The 18,475-nt window shown below is 40.4% G+C and overlaps 1 protein-coding gene across 1 annotated transcript; it reads left to right on the top strand.

Annotated features, from left to right (window-relative positions):
• The first annotated feature begins 3,521 nt into the window (after positions 1 to 3,521).
• On the top strand, positions 3,522 to 14,736 carry ATP6V1G3 (ATPase H+ transporting V1 subunit G3). Its single transcript, XM_064719913.1, has 3 exons — positions 3,522 to 3,762; positions 11,010 to 11,110; positions 14,304 to 14,736. The coding sequence occupies exons 1-3, from the start codon at positions 3,681 to 3,683 to the stop codon at positions 14,475 to 14,477; spliced, it is 357 nt and encodes a 118-aa protein (XP_064575983.1). The 5' UTR covers positions 3,522 to 3,680; the 3' UTR covers positions 14,478 to 14,736.
• The last annotated feature ends 3,739 nt before the right edge of the window (positions 14,737 to 18,475 follow it).

Below are 18,475 nucleotides of genomic sequence, written 5' to 3'. Positions count from 1 at the left end.
TCTCTTTCTCAGCCTGACAGATCCTACTGCATCAGAAGGTGCTCCATTTTCAGGAGGAACAGCCCCCACCGTGCTGCAGAAGCCATGCAGGTGTGCACCTTGCTTTTCCTCACTTAGGCCTTTCTAGAGCAACGAAACAAAAGGCACACAAACTCAAAAAAGCACCCGAGGCAGCTGCCCTGCCTGACACACTGCTGATCTTTGGGCTTTATCAGTGAATTAACATCTGCAGCCTGAGCAGTGTGTGCTACCTAGCAGTCATAGCAGCTCATTTGGAAAGAATTCAGTTCCTAATTATAAAAAAAGAGATTTCAAAAGTGTTTGCCTTGGGAAGTACAGCCACAGAGACAGTGCATGGGAGACCTTCAAGTTCAACATGTTTCAGTGGAAACTCTGCCTGCTGCCCTCCTACATACAGGAGAGTCTGTGCACACTTAAACCACAATAAAAGGATGCCACAGCATTACCTTGGCTGCTCAGTAGTAGGTGGATTGAGAAGGCGGTAAACTCATGCTAGATAAGGCTCAATCTGAGTTACAGCAAACAGATTTTTTCCAGATAATCTGAATTATCTGGGGTGAATTCAGCCACTGGCCCTGGCCTTCCCACTGCAGAGATAAAATAGCAGCTGCACAGCCTACATCTAAACTCTAAATGCCTGATTTAGAGTGTTTCTGCTGTTCAAGCTGTGGGTCAGCAGGGAGAGCTCAGCAGGGTCTCTTATCCCTTGTAACACTCTTCAAGAGCTCTTGTTCTAAAGCTTTGCTTTGAAGGAGTAAGAATGCCAGAACTGAGCCCATTTTTCCCTTTCTGTCTGTTGGGATAACCAGAAAAGGCTCGGGAAATTCTGGAGGCCAAGATAGATAGACAAAATGCTGAGAAGAACAAAGAGACTTTAAAAAAAACCTCCTTTTCTGCCGTCTTTCACTTTGGTAACACCTCTCCTGCCCCCATCACCAGTCACCACATCAGCTTCTCTTTTCTAATTAAATGAGTCTGGAGCTGACTTGGAAAGAAAGCCAGCAACTACAACACAGAGAAGTTTCTTACTGGTTTGTGTGATGAAGTAGGAGCCTGTTTGGCCAGTCCATGGCTTAACCTACTTTATTTTAATGAATTATCCATGAGGTGGGATACATAGAGGTGCCATGTCAGCATAGTCTGAGGTCATCGCCAGCATCATCAGACAAGCTTTGAAATTAGCTCTAAGTGGCAGTACTTCGTGTGGAGTCTAACAAAATGTGTATGAGCACCAGCCAAAATAAATTATCATCTTCTCCCCTGCAGATGTGTGCCACTACCCGCCTGATGCCATGAGGGCCAGCATGGCATGCCACCCCACTGTATGGAAACCAGCCACAAGGAAAATTATAAACTGAGACTTTTTTTAAATTCAGAAAAATATTAAAAGTGTGAACTGTGACATGTGCAGCTCAAATGATCTGCCTAAGGAATATATTAATTTTTTCACAATGGAAGAACTTTATAGTCTCTTGAAGATTGTATCTTTTTTCCTTAAAAATTCATCATATAGAATCACTTTCTGTGAAAAATTAATTAATAGATTGTAAATGTCAAAATTCAGATCATTAGTGATGCCCAAATACTATAATTATTGAGAACTGCTCTGAAGATTCAAAGGGTCTCACCCATAATGCTTTCAGCCAAGTCCAGAAACTGAAGCAGTTTAATTTGCCAGTAGTTCTGTAACATTTCTCACAGCAGTGAGATTTGCTTGACGAGACCCTTTGCCTGGAAAGGGATTTACTTTTGATGTCTGAGACAAGCTTGACATTTCCACTTCCTATTTAATTTTTAAGTAACTTCTGCTTTAAAGTTCGAAGCTCAAGTTTCCTGCCCCAAGTAAACCAGATCTCTTCATTTTTTATTTTCATTTTCCACTTCTGCTTTTCTCTGCCAATAATATCACTGGTAGCTGAATCACAGTGGCAAATGGCTTCCTAACCCTACAGTTTCTACATTTTCTGTAGAATTGATCATCATTTCTTCTGTGTCTGAATAAAATAAACTTCAAGGCTATGCATTAAAATCTTCTAAAAACAGTGCCATGTCTGCTGTCCTCCAGTTAGAGTGAACCTCTGGTTTCAGTGCTGGAGATAAGCAAGCATGTCACACAGCTCCTGGATGAAGAAATAAACTCAGTGTTTGAGAAATAAACGCAGTGTTTTGTACACTGTAAGAAAGGCGGAGCTTGAGTGAAATTTGACTTTGCAATAGCACAGAAACAATAGAACAAAAACCAAAACAAATTCCTTTTCCAAGTCTCAGTGCTGCTGTCGTTCAGGGCACTGCCAAAGACAATAATAGGGCCAGAGGGTTCTCCTTCCATTTTCTCTCAAACCTACAGCTATTTGGCAGGGGAAATAAAAGACTTCATAGCCTACTTCATGTAGTACACATTTCCTCATCAGGAGCAGGTAACAGCCAAGCACAGCAAAGTAGCAACATGACACAGCTGCCCTGGGAAGCCCCAGAAAACAAAGGGCCCTAGAATAAGAGCCATTAACAGAGAGCACCAAATAATTTTTATATAAATGTATTTTATAATATATGAAATTGTATCACATGTATAAATATATAACTATGTGTATAGAATTGCAGCATGAAAAAAACTTTTATATCAGGAGGTCATCTCCAGTCCTGGCAGAGCTTTATCAAGAACCTGAAATAAATAAACTTTACTCATGCTGTGAGGTATTTTTTTACAAAAAATAAATCTATCTTAATTATGCAACATGACATGTACCTTTCCTATGCAATGGCTGAAGTACCTGTAACAGCTGGGATTTTTTGGTTTTTTTAATGAGGATTCAGAAGATGAACATGCTGCTTCCTCATGCAGTAGCTCACAAACCACTCTTCCCTTCTGTAGGGAGTGGAATGCGCATTTGCAGCCACGCACAGGCATTCATTTGACTGTTGTGTGCATTATGATTTGAAAGTAAAACCTAGCCCACTTTTCATACCTTGCAAGAGTCTGGGTCTTAGAGCTAATCCCAGAGTTTCTCAGTCCATCTCATCTCCACTCACCTCCATCGTGGCAGATTACAAGGCAGAGCATACCTCAATCACTAAATACTTTTTTAAACTTTAGTCCCCAATGAATTCATTCCTAATGTATATTTTTTTAGAGTGAAAAGCCCAATAAGTACTGTTGAGAAGTAACATTAAACAGAAGCCTGCAAGCAGTTATTGGTGTTCAACCAAAATTAATTGTTAACTGAACTTGATTTTTCACTTTGAGGGGAAGTTTTATTTAAAGGAAATGCCAAGAAAATATTTTTCCCCCTCAGTTCCTAGACAAGATTAACTGTATTCTGCTTCAGAAATAAGAGCCTAAAAAAGAAAATATCCCCATTAAAATACAAGCCATCTGAAGTGCTCTTTTTTGCCCCAATGTGTTAATCAGAGACTTCAGGTTCTCTGTGACCCTGAGGAGAGGAGGACATTCCCTTCAGCCTCACTGCCGTGTTTTTCTGACTGCACTCCCAGGCCTGTGTGCCCAGCAGCAATCCAGGCACAGCCAGCTGGGTTGGTACAATCTGGAAGCTTGTTGCAATAACACACAGAACAAAAACCACAAGGAAGAGCCTGGCAGCTGTATAAAACTCCCTCTGAGCTCCAGTCTCCACAGAAGTTCACCAGCCCCAGCAAGCAGCATGACCAGCCAGTCTCAGGGAATCCAGCAGCTTTTGCAGGCAGAAAAACGTGCCAAGGACAAACTGGAGGAAGCCAAAAAAAGTAAGTAGTTGGCCTGGTTTTACTGTACTTCTCAAGTGCAAGCCCTTCAGAATAACAGTAGCTCACAGAAAAAGATTATTTCATCTGTATACACGCACTAGTGCTGTGCCTTGACTGCAGTCAGGCACTTACTCAAACCTGAATATTCAGAGTTTGCTTAAAATCCCCTGTGCTTGTGTCTACGTGTACATGTGCCTTATTACATTAAAAAATGTTTTCTTTGTTATATTCATCCTGTCAGCTGCATTTGTTTTTCCTTTATCTCAGTGTTGCTAATTACTGCCTTGCTATTTAAATTTAAATCTTACATGCCTTTGGCTGCCAGCTCTGGAGGACTAGACTCCAAACTCTTTACTTTTCTTAATAGGTTTTGCTAAGATTTTTTTAGTCTTCCTTCTTACTTGCAAAATCCAGTAACTTGTCTCCTAATTGAAGCTGGGCTTCAAAAAATTATATGAAAACTAAGGGGAGACTTCAACACCCTGATAGTAATCAAAGTCACAGTAAAACTGTGAGCACTCTCAATACTGTAATAGATCATTCACAGAAGTTTTATTACATGGTACAAGCAATTATTCTCCTGAGTGCAGGTACAACCACATGAGTCATTGACCTGCACTAGCACTGGAACATTAATGCTGTTTTCTGGAGTAATCTTGCTTCAGAAACCAGCAGCAGAATACAAAGAAAATGGATGTCAATGATGCCATGTGGAGCCAAGAGCACAATTAAAGGAATATTGTTTTCCGTGGAGAAATGGAAGCTAAACAGAATAATTTGTGTAGTTTCCCTATCCCTTCTGCATGTGAATCAGCATTGTTGTATGCTCATTAATCTTTAGTGTGATGTATCAATTTGAACAGCAGCACACAAAAATAAATAGAAAGGCAAGTCCCCTCCCTAAGCACCCAGGCACTGCCTGTGCCTTGCGGACAGTAGAGATTAAAGCAAATCCTCCCACCTTCATAAAACAGAACTCTCAGGCAGAAACCTGAAGGCAGGGGATAGTTAAGTAGGGTTTTGACCTCTTACACAGCCAAATTAGGAGCTCTGGGAGGGATGGTTTTTCCCTTCTCATGTAGGGCAAAGGAAACACTGCCCCTCAAATCAAGAGAGAACAATGTCTGGAAAGCCACAGCCTCAGTGGAAGAAGTTTGGCCTGAACACAGACTGCAGAATCAGGTCTTAGCTTGAAGTGGATTACTTTTGGGTTTGGAGGGGGTTTTTTGTAGCTTTAATTTGATTTGTGTTTGTTTTTACACCAGAAGAGTCACTTTAGCTTTTTCTACAACAGTCATTTAAAAAGGATAAATCTATAAATTAAGAAACTCCAAAAATGAAAAGAGCAATTATAACATAAAATTGATGACCAAAGATGAATGTCTTGCAGACTCCAGACACAGTTATGGATGCATTTACTCTATTCTGCAAGACACATTCCCTTGTCACCACCTCAGCCTCACTTGGAGTGCTTGTGATAAGAACAGGATTTCTTACAGATAAAGTATCTCCAGACCCTTCTGAGTCAGAAACTTGAATTAAACCACTACCAGTGTTTACCTCAACACTAACACACCAGTGTAGCAGTTATTAACCAGCTACAGAAAAACAGCTATTAAGAATTTTGCTATCAGTAAAATTATTCATAGTAAAAATATATCATCACTGTGGCTTTCTTTTCTATTACTTTTAAGATCACAAATTTTTTTGCATTTATAAAAGTTATTAAGCAAAATTTAAATTTCGATACACAAATTTCAACATAACAAAACAACCCAGTGACTGTGAGGGAGCAACAGACTGCCCAGAGGCTGGGGAATTTCCATTCTCAGAGATATTCAAAACCCACTGGGTATGGCCCCAATCAAGCTGCCCTTGCCTCCATCAGGAACTGTGTCCTATGGACTCCTTCCAGCCTCAGCACTTCAGTGTGATTCCATGAAAAACCTCAAGAATTTCCAAAATTAGTTGATCAAGGACAAACAGTTTAAATAAATCCCCCCTGGATTTTGTTCTAAACCAAGTGTTAAAGGTAATCTATAGGTAATCAGCATAAATATACCTGGACAACCATTGTATTCAACATTGAAAGAAGCTTGCAGTGAAATTACAAAACAAACTGCCCATGTTGTCCCTGATTTAAGTATTTTCATAGCACTGTCACTACACCACCTTAGATAACTATGCCAGCATAAGTTAAATACTGTGGGACAAGGGCAAAAGGGATTATTTTAGAGACAAGTCTGGCTATTCTAAGTTGGAGTTACTTCAGCAGTGTCTTCCCCACATTGATTCTGCAGTTAGATCAAAACAAAGGATTGCAGAGTTTGTTTCTGAGCATAAAAGCTAAGCTGAAAAGCAGTACATGAAATGCAGCAGATCTGTGCAGTGCAGTTGGCTGACTTGTGCACACTCAGCTGGGTGGAGCAAGGAGGGAGGTGCTGCTTCAGCCCAGCATGGGCAGCTCAGATCCACCTGGCTCCAGCTGGGATCAGCAGCTGCTGCTCAGGGCCTGCTCTGCAGCTCTGGGCTGCCAGCAAGAGCACTGAGCCCTCCCAGCCCTGTGACCCTGTCTGTCACCCCAAGCAGGCGTTGCCCAACACCGCTGCACCGAGGGTCTGGCGGCTGTGCTGGCACTGGGGCAGCAGCTGGCAGCTTCTTCCTGGGATGCACCAGGAAAAGGCATTTGCAAGGAAATGGGACTAGCAAAACTACCCTGGTGCAAAGCCTTCCGTGTTTACAGTTGATACTCACATAACCAATCAAAATGTAGTGTGAACACACATAATATTGTGTATAAACAGTTAATGGGCCTAGCTTTTGCTGACATATGTGCAGTTGTTAGTAATGCAAAAGCCACTTGAAATAACTGAAAAAATCAGTGAATAAAATTATATTGATACACACAAAACAAACAAAAAAAAATGATGCTAAAGATCCTCTATACATGCTTTTTCTTACTTCTTGCTCAATACCCTTTTTCTGGCATGATATCATTAGCTGATATAATTTATACCTGAAAATTTGTTAATATTTTAAATAATTAATTAAATGAACATGTGCAAGGCTGAAATTATTAGATTGATTAAACACAAGCCAAACCAGTCTGCAATTCCTTTGACAACTTGAACATGGTGCTGCTTTATCTATCATTTTTACTTTAAGCACAATTTAGATCCCAGAAATAACTGAGCATTGTCAGCCCCAAGACATCAATTCCTGAAAATCCTTTTGGGTAAAACAAGGGAAACAAATGTGTCATGAACACAGGGCTTAGCAAAACTTGTTCTCCTATAGATTTTTATATATTCCCTTAGAAAACTCAGATGAAAGATTATAAAAAAACAGATTAAAACCAAATGTTAATCAAAATAAGATATTGTAAACAGAATTATATCCATGGCACTCTCTTGGACAATATCCAAGACATATTTTATCTACTGAGAAAGCTATACATAATGCTCAGCTGCCTCTACTCTGTTTGATTAAAAGTACAAAATCTCTCACAATGCACATCCCCAAATCCCATTTTCCAGACAATTTACCAAAGACAACTGAAATGGTTCTATTTTAAGAAAATATGATTAATTTTTGGCAGCTTCTTCAAACGACTTGATTTCTATGCAGAAATTCAGCTAGGAGCCTAGATGGTATGTTTGAAAACAAAACTCCAATTTTAGCATTGCAGTTTTTGGAAAGTAAGATAACTTAGTGTTTGTACAAATTAGAATGCAACATTTTTGCCTCCTACTGTCTTTCTTACAAGATCTAAAAAACTCCAACAACCTAAAAGACACCAGTTCTTGTGGATCTAACCAGAGCAAAGTGTTTAATGAACATCATAGAAATACCTAGAAAGAAGAATACAGCCTTTCTCTATGCTAATAACACCTTGCCATGTTAGGCAAGAAAATCCTGTATAGTGCTGACTGGTCACAGTAAGTTTTTTTAAATTTGGCCAATTTAACACAATGCCTAAAAATTTATAGGCTGTGGACAAGGAAACCAGGCATAGCACAGCTGCTTTGCTGCTCCCCATCTTCAAGGATGGAAGGAGGGACAGAGGGCCAGCAATCCTGGCTCCCACAGCATGACCTTTGTGGCAAAAAATCTCTTCAAATTTGGGGTTTTCTGTACCTCACCTCTGTGATCCTGAGGAAATGTCATAGGGCCAGGCTAGTTTGCCCATCCTCCAGCCCTTCTTTCCCTCTTTTTGCATGATTTTGGCCGAATTTCAGTGCTCCACCACCCCCTTCAGTGTGTAAGGGTTGATTTCAGCTCGGCTGTGCTCTGCAGAGAACCAGCCCAGCAGATCAGCAAGGCTTTGAAAAGGCAGCCCTGTATTGCACAGCTACGGTAGCAGACAAGTGGTTAACAACAGACTGATTAATTAATTTTGGTTTGTCCCTAGTGGAACAGCAGGTTAAGCTCTAGTTTCTGCTTAACTTAATCAGGTGCAGCATATGCACCATCGCATATGTTGGCAGTTGCCGATTCTGTCCACAACGTTGTTGGACTAGCAGTAATTTACTCACAGCTTTTCCACTTAATTAAATAGGAAGCAGCAGGTTCCTGCTGTGCCAATCCTAAAGGCATCATGGAAAAACGAAATGGCTGCCACCCTCCAGTGACACCCTATGTATTGTGCTTACACCAGAGCACTGTCAAGAGCTGACACGTATGTGTGTATATATACACTCTTTGGTTCACTCTCTACATTGTCAGAGGCAACTGAACTGTTGCTTTATAGTTAATCTCTTTCCATTTTCTGCATTTAAATGGATATATTTATCTATCTGGTGGCCAAATATGCAACATATTTACTACAGATGGCCCCCCAGATGGAATTTGAAATTAAAATCCCACTGATTTTGAAATAATTTAATTTGCTATAGAGATCCAGTTCCTCAGCTGGTGAAATTGGCAAAGTTTCATCGTAGTCACTCCCCCTGACTGCCAGCTCCAGAGAATCACCCCCCAGCTCCACTCCTACAAAGTGGAAACTCTACAAAAGGCTGATCAGCTCCAAATTTGGAGAGGAGAATAAGGGAAATTTCAAAATACAGACTTGAACCTGGTTCCAAATTTTGTTGTCCAGACTTATGTCAGGCTCTTACACAGATCTGTCAGTTCACTCATCCTGGTCCAAACACTTCATACAGTGAGTGGCAGAAGCTGGGGGAAATCAGCCTTTTTCAAACAAATACAAACTCTGGAAAAGTACCCATTAGGTTTAAAACAGCCTGTCTCCCCTTCATACATAAGCACAGTGCCTCAATGGGAGAAGGACTCTGAGAAATATAATTTCCCCAACATGACAGCCCTGCACTGATGGACTGGGAGTCAATAAAGCTATCTAGTTCCTCAGTAGGCTGCTCCTTCCTGTAGAAAGCCTGTGTACATGCCACCCCCAAGGTTCCACAGTAAGCCAGCAGTCCAGGAATCAAGACTTAAAAGGTAATTCCCATGTTGTGCATCTCTCTGCTTCTACTCACCCATCTGCAGATAATTATTTTGGAAGGAGCAATCAGGTGGAGAAGTAATTTCCTGCTGAATCAGGTATTTTACCCAGGCTTTTGCTGATTCTCAGATGTATTAAAACAGTCTTCCTCCCAAGCTTCAGCTTTCTCATTATGCCGTGTTCAGTGGGAGCAAGTTGCTATATGACACACCTGATAAGGCTTGAGAAGCCCAGCTCAGATGTAACCAAACCAGTGTAACAGCTTGGAGAAAGAAAATGAGAAATATTTATGTTTGTCTTCCTAGTCTAGACAGAGAATGTTTTGTAGGATTTCAGGAAAGGAGAAAAGGTATCTTTTGTCTTCTGTGCTTGAATTTAGAGCCTAAAAAAAAAAAGTTCATATTGCTCAATGGTGTTAAATAGGTTGTTATCATAAGTAAATAAATCAGTGTGCCACAAGAGATCAAGATGGCTCTTTCAGCTGCCTAGGCCGCCACTCGTACATTCTTGTGATATCCTAATTTAAGCAACTAAGCAATTTTTCAGCCACTGAAGATATTTCTCTTGTTAAGAAAAGGGACCAACCATACTCCTCCCACTCCTAAAATTCTAGCTGTACAGCAGAAAGAGACCCCAAAAATCAGCACCAGCCCATGTATCAAGTATAGCATACCAACATTCCATGCAAGAGGTGTACACTTAGAAAATTACTGTTTCCTCACAAGGTAGTGCAGCAGAATCCTGAGGAGTTCCATGCAACTTTACTGACTTTATAAATGACAGAGAAGCCCACAGGGGTTTCATTACAAGCTTGACAGCTCCTTCCTGTAGAACCTTAAACATCACATTTCCATCAAACTATTTACTCTTGTTCTTTACATGACAACCCTACTAGATCCAGGAAGGATCTTATGTCCAGTCCTGCAGTGACTTACACGCTCTTGATTTGACAAGCCCATAGTGTTTTACCTAAAACAAACTATTCACAGCAAACAGAATTAGGCATGCAAGCAAGCCTGGTGAGGAGGAAGGCTCTAGTTTCCACTACACCCTGAAATGTCACTTTACAGATCTCCTTCTTGTTTAAAATGAAAAGCAAAAAAACATTTAATCCCTTTCATGGTTTCTGTGCACTGGCAAAGAATTGACCTTCTTCTCTTAGTCACCCACCTCTGCTTTTAACAAAGGTTAGTAGAAAAGAGTGGGGGAAGAAAGGACAAAGCTTGAAAGTTGCAACTCAGTTTGGTAGTGGTTAAGACATCTTGCATTGTTTTGGATATCTGCCAGCTCTAAGCAGAATCCAGTTGGTGTGGGATGAAGGGATTCTGGCAACCAATCAATACAGGAAATCTTACAGAATAACGTCTTTTCCCATCCGTGACAACTAAAATCTGTTATCTGGCTGCTACTATTGCTGATGAAGAAAAGATAGATATTTATTTAAACACCAAGCTGTGATTAGAAAAAAGGCATTTGTGTTGCAGGAAGATGTCTACTTGCAGAAAGACTTCTGTTGTCAGAAGCTCTTCACTTGAGGTGTGCTTCTGCACAGGAAGTTAGTCTCAGAAGAGGGGTACTTGCATGACCCCTTGCTTGCAGTCAAAAAGTATTCTGAATAAATCACTTTGTCTCTTTTGACCATTCTTGTGCAAATAAATCCAATGGACAAGACTTTCACCAAAGTCAGTGTTCTACTATGGCAGCTAAAATATCTCTGATTTAGAGAGATTCATCTTTGGGGATACAGGGAAGGTATGAAATAAATGCCTCTTTCTTGCCCCTCTAGGAAAGGGTAAAAGGCTGAAGCAGGCCAAGGAAGAAGCCACAGCTGAGATAGACCACTACAGACTACAGAGGGAGAAGGAATTTAGAAACAAGGAAACAAACGTAAGTAAGAAACCTCTGTGTGTTCTTTTGTCTTACCAAACTGCTCAATGGTAAACCAAATTGCTTCCAAGAGTATTACCTGGAGACTCGTGCAAACCAGTGTGGTCATACAGATTAAACACGGATGTGTCATCTGCAGTGTCTATATGCTTCATTTGGACTTTTTCACAGGCTTTGAATGCATTTGTAGAAGAAATTGTGGACATTCACCACTAAAATGGTCCAGATTCCATATTTGGTTCGTGTTTATGCTTTGAAGATGTATGTCCCTTAAGGAAAAATACTTTTGGGTCCTTTTTCTATAACCACAGACAGATGTAGTTCCTGTCCTGAAACTGGAGGATTCAGTAACATGGATGTGTCAGTAAAAACAAAAGTTTAAAATGTTTCTTTCCATTTCTGTTCCACTTCAGCTGTCTCTTTTCATTACATATAAGACTACATCCCTTGTCAACTGAAGTCACCAAAACTTTAGAGGTTTTCACTGTTTCTATAGTCAAAGTGGTCTGACTCGATATTTTCCTATCTGAATAAAGCCATTTTATACATTTATGGCATCTTGCATTTTTCTCTAGTATTTCCATGAAATTCACAAACCATTCTCTTTTCACCAGGTGACTTCTTCCTACATTCTTGGTCTTGTTTTTTTCCTCACAGGTTGTATCATGCAATGACAAAGAAAGTTTTGTGCAAAAGCAGGCACAAAAAGCAAAAAAAAGCCAAAGAGGTCAAACAAAATCAGTTTTACCAACCTGTCATTTCAGTCACACTTCACATAAAACCTTTTCTGGCAGGGATCACAACCCTTAGGAACATCTATACACACACAGTATTGGTATCATACCCTGCCAACCCCCAGACACACTGTCACACAGGCAGGCCAGATAAAAATGTCTTAAGTGTACAGTTTCTGTTGTTTACTGACACCAAAATAAAGTATAAATACCTCTAACATTTGTTCACCTTTTCAGTCAAGCCAGAGTTCTTGTTCTAGGTCTTGATAGCGGAAGAGTAAAGATGTTGCTTTTTTGTGAACTCCATTTTTTTCACCACAACCAAATTAAAGCTGCAGGAAAGGCCACTATTTGTCGACGGAAGGTTTCACATGAGCAGGACAGAGCACATATTGCTCCTCAAATGACAGCATGTTGTACAAGATACTTGCAGTCCTCCTCCACGTTCCCTGACCCCATTATGTCGAACATTCACCTTCCCAGACAAATGCCATCATTATTAACCTGTGTCTGGAGGCAGCCAGGAGCTCCAGCAAGGCAGTGTAGGGGGAGCTCTGATGCCTGGTTCAGTTTATTTTCTTGGGTATTTGGACACAAGGATTTTTAATTCTCTGTCACAGTCTCCTCTAAAGCCATCCTTCCTCATACTTTGCGTCACTTGTATCCAAACAGGAGGAAATTTTCTTATACTATGAGAGGCTTCATATCCATCCATAATTAAGAACAACAACAGAAAAATAAATATTGAGGTTAGAATGAAATACGCAACATCTCTTTTCAAAACATGCAACATTTTTTGCCTGAATCTCAAACCAGTTTTGTTTTTTTCGCTCATTGAGGTCACCTAACTCTAGAGATGTGCAGCCTAGTTCTGAATTTTCTTGTGGCTTCGGAGCCAATGTAATATTTTAGCAGCTTTGAAATGACACTAGCATAAAGCATGTACGGGAAAAATAAGGGAAAAACCTTCAAGCAAAAATCATAAAGCGAGCAGAGCATTGCCTGCATTCTGCAAGAAAAATGTCCTCAAATTCAGAAGCTGAAGAAGAGAGGGGAAACACATAGAAGTGTAAGAGTTTACTACCTCAAATAACAGCATTAGCATGAGCCAAGAAAGCGGGTCTGCAGAGGCTCCTCTTAAAATTATAATACTTTTCTTGAGACTTTTCAAAAGTATTTAGTCGCTGAATAACATGCAGCCATCTGGGATCTCTAGAAAGTTACTTTCCCCAGTGGAAAAATTCAGTTCCATAAATCTGGTCTAAGCTGTACAACCTTTCCCACATGCAACCCTTGCAACTTGTCTAAAAGTTATAATAAAATGTCAGCTAAAAATAGATATTATAGAAAAATATAATCCTTTCCCAATACTTATTATTATGTCTACAAACTACATTTCTTCCAAACTGAAAAATGGTTTACGTGTGGATTATGGACAAATGTCTTACTATGTTGCCAGATACTGATAAATGGAAAAGGGAAGGTGGTCTATGCAAAAGATGCTTTTCTTTCTTTTAAGGGCTAAGTTGGGCTGAAACCACATGAGAAATAGAGTCAATAACCCCTCCCTTGTTTCTGGTCATGCTCTAGGTACCCCACTAATATACCACAGGTTAGCTCCACCTGCTAGTCCACCCCAGAGGACCGTGGCAGAAACAAGTACAATGTGTTACTTATTCCTTTCTTACTCTGCCAGCATGCACAAATGTCTTCTCTCCACATGGAATTCTTTAGCTGGAAATCAGTTTCTCTGCTGGTATCTGAAGGACTTTTCCATAAGGGAAGAATTCAAGGGATGTTGGGGCAGTGGGGGAGGAGGGAGCAAAGTCACAGATTTGGAACGTGTGCATCTGTTTATAACATAACCTTGCTAAAATGTTCAGTGAGTCCAGAGTCAATTAAATTCTAAGCGAATGTCCTGATATTAACTGTGCCAGAAGCTGTCTGGTATTTCGCCAGATAAGAAAATGCAACATTAAAAGACCTTGTCTGAGGCCTGTTGAGGGTTATACATCACTAACTGCTGAAGACATTTCAAGTACTCTGAAATTGTAATTATGCATTTTCAGGAAGGCTTTTCCATGTTTGGTCCTTAGCTGCACTCACAGGCACTCTCAGTGAGGCCAAATGAAGGCACACAGTGATAGAACTTAGCTGCCTAGTCATTAAAATAGAAACCAAATTAAAATGAGCCATATAAAAGACAAAACATACACAATGTTTTTCCCACAGCGAGCTGGGAAACTTTCATTACATAGGGAGATTCCCATTGCTAATGAGCATGTGAGAGTTGCCTTTAATCCTGTTTTTATGCCTCCAGTTGAACCCCAATCAAACCCTCACGGTTCAGAAGCACTATGATGTGTTTGTGTTATGCTTGTGCTACATGGTGAAAAAAAGTACAATAAACATGGTTATATATAACCTCTCATTTTGCTCAGAGGTCTTCTGCTTTTCAGGTAATGGGCTCCCAAGGTAATCTCTCTGCCAAAATAGAAGAGCAAACAACAGAAGCCATCCGAAACCTCTCAAGCAGCTACCACAAGAACATGGAGAGCATGATGAAAAAGCTCTTGAGCACAATATTTGACATCAGCCCTGAAATTCACCCAAACTTCAGACCTGCAGTTTAAGATTCATTGATGTGTTTGCAAAGCAAAGTAGCCTTCTTTCTTGATAAGCATAAATACTTTCTCGTGTATTGTTTCTGTATGTGTGAGAAAAAAAGAGCACTGAAGCCAAAAGCACACAATTTCACACAGGCTTTTGATGTGACAGGAATTATACAGGGTTTCACAAGCATTTGTTGGAATATTGTTTCCTGTGGCTAAGCCCCTGTCATTTAGGCAGGGACAAGTCAACAACAGCAAAATAAATGATTATTTGGCACCAGCAGGTTTTCAGTGTGAGTCTTTGTTCCTTTTGTCTTATAAAATGTTCTGTACTTGGATATTATGTTGCATAAAGTCTGTTTATCCTAATCTTTACTGTGCTTCAAGTCATGTGAAATAGAATATCACAAAAAACAAAAATGGAACAGTTCTGTTTTTCTTGTGACACATGGAGTGGTCAGGTTATGGACCATACAGGAACATTTGATTTTGGTCAAAAATAATAGGTCAAAGCATTTTCAATTTTTCTATGCTAGCTTAAAGCAAAATGTAGTTAACTTGTACAAAACTATGCTTAAATCCATACTTAAATTATTATACTAAAATTTAACTGCACCACAAACTTTATATAGCTTTGTTAAATCTGAAAAATGAGAACAGGCATAATCATTATTTACAAAATTGCTATGGTGCAGAGGGCAGGCTAGCACATGTATTATTTCCATACAGTTTCCCTGAAAGCACAGGAACCCAAGGGCTCAAACTCTACACCAGTTATGCTAAATCCTGAATCCACAGGTTGTCCACCAGAAATCACATCAGCTACAGCTCATTTCTGTTACCCTAAGTGACCTTGGGTAGTACTTCTCTGTGCAGGAGCACAGATTTCCCTTGGAATAAATTCTACTGAAGTTGTGAAAACACAATATGATCTGTGCTCTCAAGGTGAAGCCCATTCAGTCTGACAGGAGGCACTGATCAAGTGGGGATCTGATACACACCTGCACTGTGAGTTCCTTTAATGCCTTGTCTCCAGTACAAAATTACACTAAATTAGAAGCTTGAGAAATGGCAATGACTAGCAAACAGCAGCCATGATTTTCAGTCCATGTAGAGACAGAGAAATCATTTCTATTTCACAGCAGCTAGTCATAGGCAATCTCCTGTTCCAGCAAGGTTTACACAGTTGACGTGCTGTCATGTGTAAAATGACCGTAAAGCTGTAGTCAACCTAATGTCAGCAAACACGACTCCTCAAGGCTGTGCCTGGATACCACATAATCTCCAAGCCCTGATTGTTACAGTCTCCTGTGCTTGATTATATTCCCTGGGGACCCAAGGATGCTGAGGAATGGGAAAGAAACTAGAAATCCTATTGACATCAGCTGAAAGGCTCATTTATTTAGGAGGGCTTTGAATCAATATGTGATAGGCTTTGATTTACTGAGAGGATGAAGGCACTCCAGTGCCAGCCCATGTGCAGGACCCAATGCAGGCACCTTCCTGCACAGCTGGGGACAGTCAGGACTGTCTCACAGCCCAGGGGCACATGCCTCCAGCTTGGGTCATGGCTGCAGCCCCAGTGCAGTGCTCAGCTGTGAAACACAGATCTGTGAGCCTAAAGAGTCACCAAGGTGAACACTAATGCCTCACAGGGTCTCACTGCAGTGCTCAGACTGCTCTGTTCCCTCTGGGCTACCTCAGCACCCTTGCCTCCAGCTCTCACTTCTAAACATACAGAAATGTTGCAGGTTCAGCTGCAGAACTGAAGCAATGGAGCTCCCATTGGCAGCTGCATGGGATAAAACACCCCCAGCTCCCTATGGTGAGAGCAAAATTGCCACAGCCTGGTGGGCAGCAACCCAAGTTACATGAAATAAAGGTTTGTCTTCCTTGTTACCCTGCTTCTTTTTATTACAATCCCTCTCTCCCTCATTCTTGCCAAAATCTGTCTTCTCTCACCAACTGCTTCTCTTGCAAAGCCTTCAAGGCTGTCTACCCTTCTGGTCCTAATGGCCAGGGACACATCTCTTATTTAAATATCCTCTGCCCTGCAGTCACAGCCATGACCTGCCTGTATCCTTGTTATCACCTGCATACCTGAGGTACTCACCAAGTCTTAGGTTATGAAACTTTTTTGAACATTATTAAGTTCTTGAACTCTGGCTACTCCGTGGCTACCGCTCATGAAAAATGAATTCTTTTGATAAGATTAGGTCTTTGATCTCAAGATACAAATCTGAGAGCATTTAGCACTCTGAGCATTTACTCTCCTCTACATTCAGTCCTACTTCTGGACATAAAAAGATTGCTCATACCATCACTTTCAGATGTACAGAGGTAAGGGTCAAACTAGACTTCATATAATTTGGCAAGATTATATTGAACGAAGAGCGTAAATTACCAGCTGCAGCAAGGGAATATTGGAGTGCCAAAAAAGCACATGCTGAGTTTATAAGGGCACAAAATACCTTGTATGTGACAGTTACATACTCATGCTAATGGCAAAAAATTCTTCCATGCAAAAGGAAAAAAAGGATGGTTAATTTCAAAATTTTTTTAATGCATAAAAGAAAGGTTAAAATGGTTACTCTGAATGAGCAGTCACCTACCAGGGATGGTTACAAATGCCCTTTCATCTCCTGGGGATATTCCCAGACCCACAGGAGCCCCCAGTCCTCACAGTGCCCTGACACTGTATTACCTAGTATGCACCAATGCAGTTGCCAAATAAAATGGCAATATCTCACATGTCACAACACAAACAGATTTTAAGACACAGAAAGCCACACACAGATAGCACTTATATAAACCTTCCTCTTTTGTTTCATAATTACCATTGAAATCAACTGCAAATCTCCCATAGTGTGATATATTAGGACTGAAACAACAAACCTGAGTTTCCTAGGTTGGCCCAGTTCTTCACTGGCTCACAGGACAGGGGTTAATAAGGCTCTTTCTGTTGGGAAATGAAGACTTGTATTAATAAATAAATTCTAAATCTGCTGATTCAAGTATCTCAATTAACAACTAGGTCATAAATAACAACAAAGGCTCATACCAGTGAAAAGTACAAGAACTGTTTCATACAGCTCATGACATGGATTGGGCTGAATTTCTCTGGCTGTTCTCCCTCAAAATTCTCCTTTGAATTATAATATATGAGGATGTAGTGATGTGGTTCCCATTCATGGGTGATGAGGGCAGATCTCTGAACTCATGCCAGTAAGACAGAATATCTTTCAAGTCTAAATAAAGTAAAATGAAACAGACATGAAGAATTAATACTACACTCTGTGCTGAAGTTGTCTACTGACTTTCCCATTAATTTCTGAAGAGTTTGGAAGCCGAGGTTTGGGAAATCAGAACCAGATGTTAATCCATTACATGGATTATGATATTAACTGAAATGTTTCCATATTAAAATATACTTGGAAGTTTGTGCAATCTGTAAAACATAAGTTGTTCTTGTAAATCATCATATGTAGGGTATAAGTGTGTGTATATGAAGTTTTAACAGAACAAAATATTTCAGTCCCTGACTTGAAAGATTTTGTAGCTCCAGGGCTGTGAGGAATGTTTCCCTCTATGTTGGGACAGGATGCTCTGCTGTTGCAGAGCTCAGGAACCACCACAGGGCAGGTGACAACTGACTGCCATGACATACAATCACAGGAGATGTGAACCTGCAGATCCATACTTTCACACACAGCCTTGCCCAGAAGCATCCTTAACTGCAGACAAAGCAGGGAAGATGTCTATATGTAAAGATATATTGGGCATCCCTGCAGCAGGGGACAGGGTCAAACTTTGGGCACAAATTTGGGCAGACATCAGACTGAGTCTGGGGCTGAAATTTAAAGACATTGTTAGGCTATAAAGTCATTTGCAGCAGCACTGGCTGTTAGCTATTGGGTAATTCTGCCATCAATTAAAGACATGTGAACAGGAACAGTTGAACAGTTCTTACAAAAGGAAGAATCAACCTTACTCCTGTGGTCCATCAATGGAAATACATT

Source organism: Zonotrichia leucophrys, chromosome 8 (assembly GCF_028769735.1).
Source record: "Zonotrichia leucophrys gambelii isolate GWCS_2022_RI chromosome 8, RI_Zleu_2.0, whole genome shotgun sequence".
Lineage (NCBI taxonomy): Eukaryota > Metazoa > Chordata > Aves > Passeriformes > Passerellidae > Zonotrichia > Zonotrichia leucophrys.
Note: the sequence above shows the minus strand (reverse complement) of the source record. Positions and strands in the feature narration are given on the sequence as shown.

Excerpts from the sequence above, each read along its gene's own strand:
- ATP6V1G3 (XM_064719913.1), top strand. The coding sequence starts at position 3,681 with ATGACCAGCCAGTCTCAGGGAATCCAGCAGCTTTTGCAGGCAGAAAAA. Across the intron at positions 3,763-11,009 it reads ACTGGAGGAAGCCAAAAAAA|GAAAGGGTAAAAGGCTGAAG; the intron begins GTAAGTAGTTGG and ends TTGCCCCTCTAG. Across the intron at positions 11,111-14,303 it reads TTAGAAACAAGGAAACAAAC|GTAATGGGCTCCCAAGGTAA; the intron begins GTAAGTAAGAAA and ends TCTGCTTTTCAG.